General features: G+C 33.6%; 1 protein-coding gene across 1 annotated transcript; it reads right to left on the bottom strand.

Moving 5' to 3' along the window:
- Nucleotides 1-12,766: 12,766 nt before the first annotated feature.
- LOC115719241 (uncharacterized) lies at nucleotides 12,767-14,041 on the bottom strand. Its single transcript, XM_030648202.1, has one exon. The coding sequence runs from the start codon at nucleotides 14,039-14,041 to the stop codon at nucleotides 12,767-12,769; it is 1,275 nt and encodes a 424-aa protein (XP_030504062.1).
- Nucleotides 14,042-14,306: the final 265 nt, after the last annotated feature.

The following is a 14,306-nucleotide window of genomic DNA, read 5'->3' as shown; positions in this document are numbered from 1 at the left end:
AGGAAGCCATGACCTTTGAGGAATGGCTCAATGCAATGCAAGAGGAACTCAACCAATTTGTTCGCAACAAGGTATGGATTTTGGTCCGAAGACCAAAAGGTATAAATGTTATTGGAACAAAGTGGTTATTTAAAAATAAAAGTGATGAGTTCGGTACAATTGTGAGAAACAAGGCTCGTTTGGTGGCACAAGGGTACACACAGGTAGAAGGTATTGATTTTGATGAAACTTTTGCTCCTGTTGCAAGATTAGAATCAATTCGTTTACTTTTGTGTATTGCTTGTATTCTGAATATTAAATTGTTTCAAATGGATGTGAAATCTGCCTTCCTAAATGGTATTTTGAATGAGGAAGTTTATGTTGAGCAACCAAAAGGATTCGAAGATCCTCAATTTCCAGATCATGTATACAAACTTGAAAAAGCTTTGTATGGTCTGAAACAAGCTCCTCGAGCTTGGTATGAAAGGTTGACTCAATTCTTACTTTCTCATGGCTATCACAGAGGTAGTGTGGATAAAACTCTTTTCATCAAACATATAAAATCTGATTTTATCATTGCTCAAATTTATGTTGATGATATAGTTTTTGGTTCTACATCTAACCATGAAGTGCAGGTATTTGTTGATCAAATGAAAAGTGAATTTGAAATGAGCATGGTTGGTGAGCTTAATTTCTTCGGGTCTTCAAGTGAGACAAATGGAAGGAGGTACATTTGTATCTCAAAGCAAGTATGCTAAGACCCTTGTCAAGAAATTTGGCCTTGAATCGGCTAAGCAGGTAAGTACTCCGATGAGCACCACACTGAAATTAACAAAAGATGAGAATGGAGTAAAGGTAGACACTACACTCTATCGTAGCATGATTGGAAGTCTTTTGTATTTAACTGCTAGTCGTCCTGATATTTGTTACAGTGTGGGAGTGTGTGCTAGATATCAAAGTAATCCTATGGAATCTCATGTATCAGCTGTAAAAAGGATTATTAGATATGTTAATAGCACTCGATTATGGAATTTGGTACTCGAAAGATACCAATTCAAATCTTGCTTGTTTTAGTGATGCGAGATTGGGCAGAAATGCCGATGATCGAAAGAGCACAAGTGGAGGGTGTTTCTTTCTTGGGAATAATCTAGTATCTTGGCATAGCAAGAAACAGAATTCCATCTCCTTATCCAACTACTTGAGAAATTTGAATACATAGCTGCTGGCAGTTGTTGTACTCAACTATTGTGGTTGAAACAAATGTTGATTGATTATGGGTTTGATTTGGGTGTTTTGACTATTTTTTGTGACAATACTAGTGCCATAAATATTTCCAAAAATCCTGTTCAACACTCTAGAACGAAGCACATTGATATAAGACACCACTTTATCAGGGAACTTGTTGAAAATAAATCATTGCAATTAGAATATGTTGATACTGAAAAACAATTAGCTGATATTTTCACAAAGGCCCTAGATGCAAGTCGCTTTGACTCCCTCAGAAAGTCTTTGGGAGTTTGCATTGTTTAATTTTATCTGTTCATAATTCGTGTACAATAATGTTATGTGATTCTTCTCTAGCTCGTAATCTTCTATCATTGTATTTTGACAAATCATGTTTATGCTTTTGGAATATAATTAGTTAGGATCTCTGTCTGATCATACTTTGTGATGTTGTGTTAAAAGATTCATGTTACTCTTTATTTGTGTCTGGGATTAAATAATGTTCTCTTACAGAGTTGAGCAATTTTTGTTTCAGTCTTGTCAGGCCCCTTGCTGGAATAGAGCTACCCATACTGAGGTGTGAAAGCCATCTGATGAGTAAGCTGGAACATTGTAATTAGCAACTATGATGAGGATGCACTACCATAGAAAAGGGCTACCTTCAGTATGGTGTGAAAGCATCCAGTTGCGGGATCAATTTGAAAAAGGCGAAAATGAAAAAATCTTGCCAAGGACAATGATCCTATTTACACTGCACACACTTATGCCTGACAAGTGTGTTCAAATCTGTAAGTCTCCTCTATTAAAATTAAATTGATAAATCCTGGTTCACAACTTTCAGTAACATGCATATCTTTTTCATCAACATCAATTAAGTATGATTATTCCATGAGATACTAATTAGTTATTTTCCTTAAAAGCATAACATGTATTTTATTTTGTCAATTGTCAATGATATTTGATTTACTTGCTTAATTCGAATCACATATAGTTATTGTACACTTTGTCTTTTATTTTCAGTTTTTATTTAAAAAAAAATAAAAAAAAAGAAAGAAAAATAAAAATAAAATGAGGGAGGCGTGTGACTTGCTTCATGGGTTAAGGAAAATCTTGTGCATAAATGGTAAGTATCAACATTCATTCTTTCTTTGATTTATTATGATATTTTTCCAAGTAAAGATTAATCTTTATATGGTAATGTGTCTTTATTCTTGAAAGATTGATTTATTTTTGGAAAAATTGTTGCCATTTCTTGTTTCCTTTTATTTTTTTTTTTAAAAAAAAAAAAGGGAAAGGAGTTGAGAAGTGGGCGGTTTCCTTTTTTGGTTCATGGGCTGGCGGTTACCATTTGAATTTTCAAAATTGGTTTCCTTTTTCTTGTTTTGATTCCAAGGTTATATAAACCAAATTTTGTCACTTATTTCACCACCTACCCGAACCTTCTTTATTGTTCTTTGTTTGTCACTATTCATCTTCTCCTTCAGTTCCAAAATGGTGAGAACCAAGAATCTAGGGCACACTAAAAAATTAGAAGAAACCGTTCCAACTCCTTCTAGTGCACCCCCTGCTGCCTCAGTTCCTCCTCCTGCTGTTGCAAAGCCTGGAGATTCATCGCTTCCCCAGCGTGAATCTCAAGCCGTGAAGCCAAAACGTCCACCCAAGCAAGTTGCTCACAAATCGGTAAGGCCCTATCGCACCTGGACTTCCTCATCTGAATCCTCGAAGGAATCTCCTCCTCCATTGGCTGTTCCTCCTCCTGCTGCATCAATGGCTGGCACCACTCCAACAGGCCCTTCCACTCGAACTCGAGCCCAGCAAGCCTCGGCTGAGAAAGAACTTCAAGCCTCTCAATCTCGAGAGAAGACTGTTCCTCCAGCCAAGAAGAAACTCAAGACTAATCCTCCCTCGGCTTCCTCGAGTTCCAGTTCAGAAGAAGAGGATCCAATGGAAGTCTCTTCAGATAAATCAGTATCTCTGCATACTGAGAAGGACAGTGAGGACACAGAACTCGAGCCGGAGCCTCCTCGCTCGAAAACTGCTACTGCAGCAAAGGCCTCTGCTGCTGCCAAAGGCAAGCAGCCCATGGAAGATCCTCCATCTGGTAATATCCCTTCCTCTATCTCTGGCTGTCCAACTTTTTACTATCGAGACAATGAGCGTGACTGGAATCTGTATGCAACTCGTAAGTTTGAAAGTGAGAGGAATTATGATTTGCATGCCCATCGTGTTTATGGTATTGTAAAGTTCATTCAATTTCATCAATGGGAAAACACTCTTCTTTTGGTTTTCATTGGATTCATTGCTAACATTATTAAAGAGTTTTATGCTAATCTTACTGATGATTTCCTTGATGAGAACTCTAGACTGTATAGAAGAGTGTATGTTAGGGGTCACTGGTTCTCATTTTCTGAAAAGGACATTGCTCAGGCTCTGCAATTGCCTAAGAATGTATCCAATGCTGTGATGTCCATGGATCGTGACTTGATGCACTCTGAACTCACTGGTGCTCGTTCAGAATTGAAACCAGGGGAGAGTCTTCGAATTACTCACCTCACTTTTGCTCATGCTTCCCTTATGCGGTTTGCACTAAGCAATTGGGTTCCAAATTCTAACAAGACCGTGGTGTCTCAAGAAGTGGCTACACTCCTATACCGCATTACTTCTGGAACTTCCATTGATCTAGCCTCTCATATACTCAACCAGATTGTCTCCTTCTGAAGAGGTAAAAAGCCAACCTTCAAACTTGTATTTCCAAATCTAATCTATAAGGTTTTATCCTCTCAGAAGAATGTGGCCCAAGCACATGAAACACTTGAGTCTCCCATCACTGGCCCTACATTCCAACCCTCTGAATACTTTGATGGTGTGTTTCAAAAACGGCCAAAGGCTGGTGCCGTCGCTTCTGTCATTGGTGCAAGTTCAGGCTCTGCTGCTGCAGAACTCCTGGAAGTCAAGTCTGAACTTCAGAATGTGTACACTCGTCTTGAAGCAATGGCTGATGTCCAGCATGACATGTCCAGGCAACTGTCCACCTTGATTAAACTCTACAAAAATTAAAGTGTTATAGTTTGTTTCTTTTTAATCTTTGGTTTATTTTTTCTTTGTTTACTTTGGCACTCCGATAAACAAAAAGGGGGAGAGATATTTATTTTTTGGTTTGTTGCCCAACTCTGGACCCTTTTTTCAGGGGGAGTTGAGGTTTGTTAGTACTTGTGAACTTAATGTTTAAAGTTACCATGTTCCTTGTTTTTATTGTGATATTCGATTATGTTACTCAGGGGGAGTAGTATATTTTGCTCTTGCTAACTTTGCATTGCAGGTACTTTATGGTAAAAATTATTTTATTCATCTAAAGTGCCAAAGGGGGAGATTGTAAAGTCCTTTTTTGGCAAGTTAGGTGACAAAATAATTTTTCCCATTTATGGTAAGTTTGTTGTGCATTCATATTCGATTTCTTACCTTATAAATTCGGATTGTAGTTGCCCTTTTCCTTGTTTGAAAAGTTGCACTTTCAGCTGAACTTTCCTTTGTTGAAAACTTCTCAAAAGAGAAGAAATTCTCTTTTGGAAAGTTGTTTTTTTTAGGGAAACTTTGTTTATTGCCTTTTCCTTATTGATTTCGATTGTATCTTGATACAATCAGAATATCTAATCTGTTTTTGGAAGGAATCAAGCATTGAAAGAAGATCGGACCCGATTTTAGTAAGTTTCCCGTTTCTGAGCAGATCTGCTTCGTCAGCATCCGAATCTGATGTAGCAGATCGTGTTTCTTTTGGAAAGTTTTTGTACAGCTGCTAATTCGAATTTGTGGTTGCCTCTTTGGTTTCTATGATCTATAAATAGAGCCTAGAGAGCAACCATTCGAATTACCTCTTCCATTATTCATTTTCTACATTTATCTTTTGAGAGAAGAGAGTCTTTCTTTGTTTTGTGAGAGCCTAGTTGTTCACCTAGGTTCTAGTTGTTCTATTTCTGTTCTTACTCTATCCTAGAGGTTGTGAAGAACTACTTGACTGAACAAGAGATTGGTCTTCGGGAGAAGACTTGATAAAGCCTTACTTCGGGAGGAAGTAAGCACTTGGTCTTCGGGAGAAGACTTGTTAAAGCCTTACTTCGGGAGGAAGTAAGCACTCACACTTCAAAGACGAAGGGAGTTCGGGCTTGAAGGTGTTTCAAGAAGTCAGATTCATAAAGTGGATTACAAAGGATTGCGGCAATACTTTAGAGGGAGTCTAAACTTGTTTAAGTCAATTGTCTTTGTAATTTTGATACTTTATTAATTGATTTCATTCTCTGGGCGTGGCCCCGTGGACTAGGAGTGTTCGGGAGAACACTGATACCACGTACAAATCTCTTGTGTCAAGTTATTTATTTTTCTGCAAATATTTTATATTCTGCCTGTTCAGTTTTGCTGTAGCAGAATTACTTTCTGCTGCTGCAAACGCTTACAGTTTTTATATTTTCTTATATACAACTGACATTTGCAAAAACACGGTTTTTCATGCTCTAATTGGATCATCTAGCTCTACATCTATTTCTTTTCCAATTTTGGCAATGACCTCTCTCATAACCTTCACTTTCCATTGTATCAAGTTATCTTTAGATTGCATTGGGTGTCAGAATGCTGAGATTGGATCATAACGAGCGGTATCTTCTTTATTGCTCTATCTTGTGCAACATCATATTCTATTTTATTTTTATTTGTCATTGTTGATGGATTGAAAGTGCTTTTGAGGTGCCTGCTCTGTCCTAGCAATATTTTTTTGAAATCGGTAAGGAAGCATATCCTCTTCTCTTCGTAGTGGCTGATCTCATCTTTTTTCAGGTAGCTCTTTACTAATTGGTATCACCTATGGTTTGTCTTACTTCTTTTGCAACGTTCTAAGAGATTCTTGTTTGCTACGACTGTTCAGATGAAATCTCTCTTCATCTCTTATTAGATTTCCATTTCTTGTCTGCCCAACATCATGCATGCTTGCATTTTCTTTTCTGCGTGCATATCTACCATTTCTTGCATGAATTTCTTCAAACACAATAACATCCTGATGATGATGTCGGCTTTTATCCTGATGATGTTGACATCACTCTTCAGTGATCCATTGTTCTTATCAAAATTTTCTCTCTGCGAGGCATCACATGATAATTCCTTATTGTGCTTATCTTGTGCAATAATTCTTTGATTTTATTTCTCTTATTTCTTTTGCCAGAGTATAGTAGTTAGATCAACGATCCAATTTGATGTGTCTCCTTCACTTGTTACCATAATTTTCTGCATATTCTTCGACACTTTCTTAGATCTCATCCTAGATTGTAGTCTAGTCCTTAGCTTTTCGTTCTTGTGATTCCCACATGATGGTGCCAACTATTGATGTTAAAAATTAGCTCAACAACAAATTAGTAATTGTACTTCAAATTATTTACAATAGGATTGTCCCAATTAAAAGTTATAGCTCTGCTTTATCGTACATTTTTTCCTAAATTATTTCTTGTTATTCTCTCTTTGTACGGTGATCTCGAATTCGAGTGAAGTGTGCTTCTGGAGATGCGATTCAACTGAAGTTTGATTAGGCTAGTTTGGTCACTAATCCATCATCTTTTTAAATATTAATTGCAATTCTCTATTTATTGGTGGAAATTGGTATCACACGATCTTTATTCTCTTCTCATATTGGTCCACATGATTTTGTTCTCCTATTCTAGACACACTTTGTTTTCTGTTTTGCCTATCGAGCTCCGTCCTCGAAGCTTTTTCGAGCCCAGTTCAATTCTTCTACTTTTCTCTACTTCTTAATTAAATGATAGTGGGTTTTTACTTTTCCTATCCTACTTCTTTATCAATTTTCTTCCATTCAATAGGATGAAATTACTTTTATACTCTCAAATTATTTATATCCGTACAATACATATAAAAGATGGATGCAGTAAAATAGATATGCGTGATGATATATACACTCTTAATTGTAATATACATTAAATTTTAGAAGTTTTTTCATTTTTATACAACCACTTTAGAAACTCAAACTGTAAATTTTTTTTAGAAAAAAATGTTAAAAAACCAGTATATGGAATAATTCCCCTAAATTTTAATCAGTGATAATTTTAGTTATAATATACATTAAATTTTAATCAATGATAATTTTAAATAGGAACTACATGACATTCAATTGTATAATTAAGTTTATATTATAGAATATAATTCCATGTGTACGTAAATTAAAAGTGAGTCAAGAACATAAGTAATATATACAACTAAATGGGGAAACATTTATAGACAGGGTACAACATTAATACCAATACTCTTTTTAATATATATTTTGGTAATAATAGAAATATTAACTTATGTCTAAGAATTGAATTTGTTCCTCCTCCTCAACCTCAAACTAAGATTATCATGGTCGTAGTGAAAAGTAGAAGGCTTGTCCTCATCAATTGTTCCAATCTCACCCAACCCAACACTGTAACTCCTTCCCATCATTCCATAACCCATGTTCATCATCATCACCGCCGGTACATGTCTCACCATAATTTTTTGCGTTGGCAAATTAATGTGATCAAACTCTACATGATTAATATCATTATTAATGGCTGATTTTTTTACCTCAATATTAGATGATGACGACATTATTCTTCTCAAATGCTGATCTCTCATATTTTTGTTGTCGTTTTTGGTTGACGAATAAGGAACAGCAGTAGTAGTACATAATTCTACAGCAACAGCAACAGACTCAGTACAACCATTCATGATCTTCATGGCTCTGTTTAAAACTCTAATGGGTGTCATCATATAACGCTTCACCTTGCTTTCCTTCCTCATTCTGCAGCTTCCTCTGCTCATCATCATCACCTATATATACTCCCTCTTGTTCAAAATGTATATAGCGATGATATATATATATATATATGTACATAAATATGTATACATATATATATATAGTTGGGGTGTACATATGTAATTTTGGTTTTGATTTTGGATTTTCTTGATTTGTTTGGACTTATTAATTGTTTCTTGGAACATGTCAAAAGAAGAAAATGTTTCTTGAGAGTAAGAGGAATGTTAATATGGCCGTTTGAAAATTTTCAAAATTGAAATACCTAGCTATATATATAAGACATGTGAAAGGGTCCAAATAATGGTAATAATAATAATTATTAATTAAAGTATGCATAATACTACGTACGTTAGTGTTACAAATGTCAATTTTATGGAGGAAATGGAATACAATTATCGGCTTAATAGTTTTATATATTGAGAAAGATAAATGCTTGAACGCATAAAGAATGTCTAACACTACTTATATATATATATAATGTTTTAGACTTTTTATTTGTACTTATATTAAATTTTATTGGTTTTATTAAATTTAGGTTGATTGGATAGTTTTTTGTTCTGTTAGCCTTAGTGTAGTTAATGGGCTTAGCATCTGTATGTAAAGTCTAGGTGAAGCAGAAGTGTGAGCTTTTTTAATTGATTAAAATCTTAATGAACAAGCCCAGTCCAACTAGGATTTTGTAGCTAAGTCTCCTTAACTCTATAAATACATATTGTCTCATTATACTTTTGATAATCAGAAATAAAACTGATTTTGATTTAGAGACCTAGGAAAGAAAACTTAATTGATAGTATTGCACTATTAAATTATAGTAATTTCTATGGATCAATTATATACGCAAATCTAATTATTATCTAATTATTATATATATTATAGAGTTTTATATTGTATACAATATTGTATCGTGAAATTATTAATTTATCTAACATAATGTACTTTAGTAATATTGGTTTAATTAAACATTTAATCACATGTAATATAAAAGTAGGGAAAATTGCACTATAAATCTCCAAAAATATCAATGTGATTTATATCTATTCTATATAAAGTGTGCCTATATAACCAAATTCTTGGTTTATGAGAAATTCATGTGTGACTTTTTATTTATATTAAAAATAAAATGATTTATTATTAAAAATAAAATAGTTTATGAGAAATTCATGGATCACTTTTTATTTATATATAATAAAATAAATAAAATAAAACCCATTAAATTTTAAAAAAAAAAATACGATTGAGTTTTTGCTGTTGTACATCGATTTTTTTTTCTTCTTCTCTTCTTCTCTTCTAGAATTACCATTTTTCTTATAAAAACATTCATTAAAAGAAAAAGTTATATTTTAGCACATACAGTATAATTAAGAAGCCATAAAATTTATAATTTCGTCTTCTATTAAATAAAAATAAAAGCAACTTAAAGCATTATAATTATGCTACTTTGTACATACTGCGATAAAAAGAAATGTCAATCTTAATAATTTCTCCATGTTCTAGCTATTAATGCAAACTAGAAAAAGAAAAATATTTACTAAAACCCACCAAAACTTATCATAATTAAACCTGAGATGCAAAATAAATAAATAAATAAATAAATCAGAGAGTACATTACAACACTGTTTTTGATCACATGCTCATAAATTAGAAGCACAATTAAATATATTAGCGAAATATTGACTAACATCCAAATTTTAAAGTTGACAAAAAATCTGCAACTGAATGAGGTAAAGATTACTACAAACAATATTTACTTTATAAAACTTTTGTCTCAATATCTTACTATTATTAACACCATTTGATTTGGATGTAGAAAAAATATTTTTGGATTGAGGCAGTAATAAAAATAACTGATACTGTCTAGAGTTTTTATTACATGTCATGTGACGCATGTCATAAAAAAATAGATTTATACAATCGCAATGAAAAAATTATATGTGACAAGCCAACATGCTTCAGAGTTGACGAAAAATCTGCAACTGAATGAGGTAAAGATTACTTCAATATTTACTTTATAAAACTTTTGTCTCAATATCTTACTATTATTAACACCATTTGATTTGGATGTAGAAAAAATATTTTTGGATTGAGGCGGCAATAAAAATAACTGATACTGTCCAGAGTTTTTATTACATGTCATGTGACGCATGTCATAAAAAAATAGATTTATACAATCGCAATGAAAAAATTATATGTGACAAGCCAACATGCGGCCAGGAAGGATTTCCTACACCACGGTATATTACAAAAAACATATGATGTTATTGAAATTAAGTTAAAATAATAATAAAAAAAAAGAAGATACTAACAATCTTATTATGCATTTTACAGTGCTATAGCATATGTTGAACTTGATGACAATACAAAGAGCCTATCTGCTGTCATGTTCGCAGATATTGTGGAAAAAATATTTTCGTGTACTGCTGCCCAACTAATGAAATATACTGCAAAGGTGTAATTTTAAAAAAATAAAATAGTTTTACATGCCTTTCATAACTTGATTTTTTTTAATTAAATAAGCTATGCACACCATGTCTAATCATTTTAAATGAAAATACATCACGGTTTACAGGAACACCGCCGCTTTGTCGACACTACCATATTCAATTTATCAACGAAAAAATGGACAATCCAGATATATGCGGACCCGGCTAGAATGAAAAGTGCAAAATACAAAAATTACACTATTGTCTCTATCGAAGCAAATGAAGATTGAAATCCACCAATGACTATTATTAGTTTTCTTATCTACAATTTTTAGACAAATGTTATCTTCAATTATCAATAATTTAGAGACTGATTTTTAATTTTCTTTTTATCTTACACCCATTTAAGTAATGTTTCTTTAAGTATTGGAACATCAATTTTTAATTTATTTTTGGATTAACTTAAGAACATATTTAAATCATCAAGCTTTCTTAAACATTAATATATTGCATTCGGCATTCACTTTTAATTGACAACATTATAAACTATAATATTTAGATATACATAATAATAATCTCCCCTAATAGCTAATAATATCTTTTCTTTAATTTTTAATTGTATCACTTTCAACTAACATAGAAAAAAGCTAGCATAAAATTTAGTATACGTGTCTTGCACGTAGCTTTTTGCTAGTATATATATATAAGTTCAATTTAAAAAATTTGCGATAACAATCTTTAAAATTATGATTTTAGTAAATCTGTTAGTCCCTAATTCAACTGATCTGTTTATTTATTTTAAAATTGTAGTAAGATTAGTTCAAATCATAATTAATTTTTTTTTCATGTTTCTTCTCTGGCGGTCTTCCTCACCCAGCCACCCACCCTCTCCAACCTTCACCCAACCCCCATTCACATGGGGAAATCCCTCCCCTTTAGAGGTATGCCTAATGAAACCATGCGTACGGGTAGTCTTGGCCAAATCATCAACAAAAGTGAGACAATCTCTACTGTTATATTATTTATCAATAATATAATGTGTAGATTAAATACATGTAACAAACTAATATGTAACATATGACATTATATATTATGTGTCATCATTTTGTAATATTTGGAGGAGTTGTTACTATGAGTAACTTCCACCATTATCACTAACTTTAAGAGTGTAAAAGGTGTTACACATCTTTATTTGAAATTCTTAATGGTATAGGAGTTATGGTGTGCATGAGTTACATCTCTATAGGAGTTATGGTGTGCATGAGTTACATCTCTTTATTGAGTCCATAACATCCATGGAGGTTATGACTTATGAATTTTGAATTCTAAATGGTGATATCCTAAACACTATATAAAGGAGGTCTATGGTGCTCATTTGGGAGTAAGAGATGTCAAGTTTTCTAGCAATGTGCTTTCTTGATAGAAAACTTCTCTAGGAAATAGCTTTGGGAATTATCAAGCCTTTTAGGGTTTTCTAGCAATGTGTTTTCTTGATAGAAAACTTCATCCAAAATGAGCACCTTAGACCTCTTTATATAGTGTTTAGGATATCACCATTTGAGTCCATAACATCTATAGGGGTTATGAGTTTGAATTTCAAATGGTGATATCCTAAAAACTATATAAAGAGGTCTGAGGTGCTCATTTTGGATGAAGTTTTCTATCAAGAAAGCACATTGCTAGAAAACCCTAAAAGGCTTGATAATTCCCAAAGCTATTTCCTAAAGAGTTCCCTTAGTGCTTAGAGATAGGGGAAATAAGCTTTTGGACAAAGGTGTAATACCTTGTTCAAGTCATGGTGATCCCCACTAATCTACACTCAAGGTTGTGAGTGAGTATTTATATATATATATATATATATATATATTATTCCCTTGTTATATATACATATATTATATTACATGTGTTGTAATCTTCTCTTCTAACTTTCATATATATATAATATATAGTGTATATATATGTATTGTATCATATATTTAATCAATCTCTTATTTTAGTCCCTTGTATTATTTTACAATAGAGTTGTAATAAATCTTGATTTTCTTCCGTTGTTATAAAATCTCTAACATCTACTAGTGAAAGCAACATAACAACAAGAAAGAGTAGATAACAATTGTAAAATATAGGAAAGAAGAGCAGAGTTATAAAAATAGCAAATTTAAGAATTATTACGGTCAATTTTTTAAGTTGAAGAAGACTTATCTGCATCATATATTAACTAACTAACTATAAAGTATTACTTCTAGATGGTATTGAGTAATACTGGTGTGTTGAATACTCTTTTTTTTTTTTTTTGAAGAAACCTTAAGTTCATTTAACTAGAAAAATAGATGGGAACCACAGGGGGAATTCCCTCCCCTTGATACAAAACGACTTGATCAATAGCGACTCTAGCGCTTTTAGCCATACCATCAACCACAGAATTTAAACTACGATTAATAAAATAGAACTTGCACAAAGAAAGTTTTTTAGAAACATTAACTACTGAAAAGAAAATACTAGCAAATTTCCAATTGGGAGGCCTTTCTCCTGCGTTTAGAGCTGTAACTGCTACCAAAGAGTCTGAAAGTACATGAACTTCATTCCAACCAGAGTCAACAGCCCAGGATAAAGCCAAAAGGATTGCTTGAAGTTCAGCTTCAAGTGCCGAGGCTGCTTTGGATTTTTGAGCATTGACAAACCAGCAACCATTTAAACGGTCAACACCAACAACAGCTAAACCTGCTAAGCCATCTACCCAGGAAGCATCCGTGAAGATGACATGAGCCACCTGGGTCATGTGCTCTTCACTCTGACCGTCAAAAACTTGTTGTACCGAATCTAAAACAGGATCATGGGCAAGAATGCACATATCCTTGGCTTTGTTGTCACACACCAGATTTAATTCCTTAACAGAATTAAGAATTCTTTGTAAAGCAGAGAGGGGATCGGCAACAGTGCTCCTCATACAAAGTGCATTTCGTTGATTCCAAATTTCAGAGAACACACATCCTACAAAATTTAAAAGCTCTGATCTCTCAATAGGCAGGGAGGAGATGAGAGCTTCCAAGAAATTGATCATGTTATCCCCTGGAATGCTATCAATGATCAATGGATAATACCCTCCCAGCCAAATAGCTTTAGAGAAGCTACAATCCCGAAATAAATGAATAGCACATTCTCTTCCACCGCCACACAAACTACAATCTTTGTCTCTAACGAAAGGAAGTCTATTCTTAGTAGGAATAGCTTCATTAAGGATTCGCCAAAGAAACACCGAAATTTTTGGATGGATATTCCGATCCCAAATCCATTTCCAGATCTGCCTTTCCGGAGCAAACCTCCAAGATTGATCAATACAGTAAGCAGATTTAACCGAAAAACTGCCCTTTTGGTTGTGTTTCCAAAAAACCTGATCCGAAAAGGGATAGGGAATTTTAGGAATTTGAAGTATAAGGTTTCCCAAATCAAGACCAAAAATCTGGTATATAACCTCAGCATTCCAATCGTTACCAATAGAAACATCAGCAATAGAAGAAATGTGTACCTTCTTATTCGAATCTGTTGCATTAAATCTGAGAAATCCTGATATTCCATCCAAGGAATCCATGGTTGCTTCCAAAAATCGATGGACGAACCCGAGGCAGCTATTGACAATGAACCTTTACAAAGGATATCTCTTGACTCAAGAATTTCCTTCCACTGACTTGAATCACTATTTTTAGGATTAACAACCCAAAAACTTTCATGTTTACAGTATTTATTCAACATACATTTGACCCACGGTCGCTGGTTGTTTGTTGCCAAGTTCCAAGCCAACTTAGATATCAATGCCTTGTTCATATCTTCACACCTTCGAAGTCCTAATCCCCCCG

The sequence above is a fragment of the Cannabis sativa genome, chromosome X (genome assembly GCF_029168945.1).
Source record: "Cannabis sativa cultivar Pink pepper isolate KNU-18-1 chromosome X, ASM2916894v1, whole genome shotgun sequence".
NCBI lineage: Eukaryota > Viridiplantae > Streptophyta > Magnoliopsida > Rosales > Cannabaceae > Cannabis > Cannabis sativa.
The sequence above is the reverse complement of the archived record's forward strand: the minus strand, read 5'-3'. Positions and strand labels throughout refer to the sequence as shown.

What these genes read in the sequence shown, in the direction of transcription:
- LOC115719241 (XM_030648202.1), bottom strand. Translation starts at nt 14,041, where the DNA reads ATGGATTCCTTGGATGGAATATCAGGATTTCTCAGATTTAATGCAACA.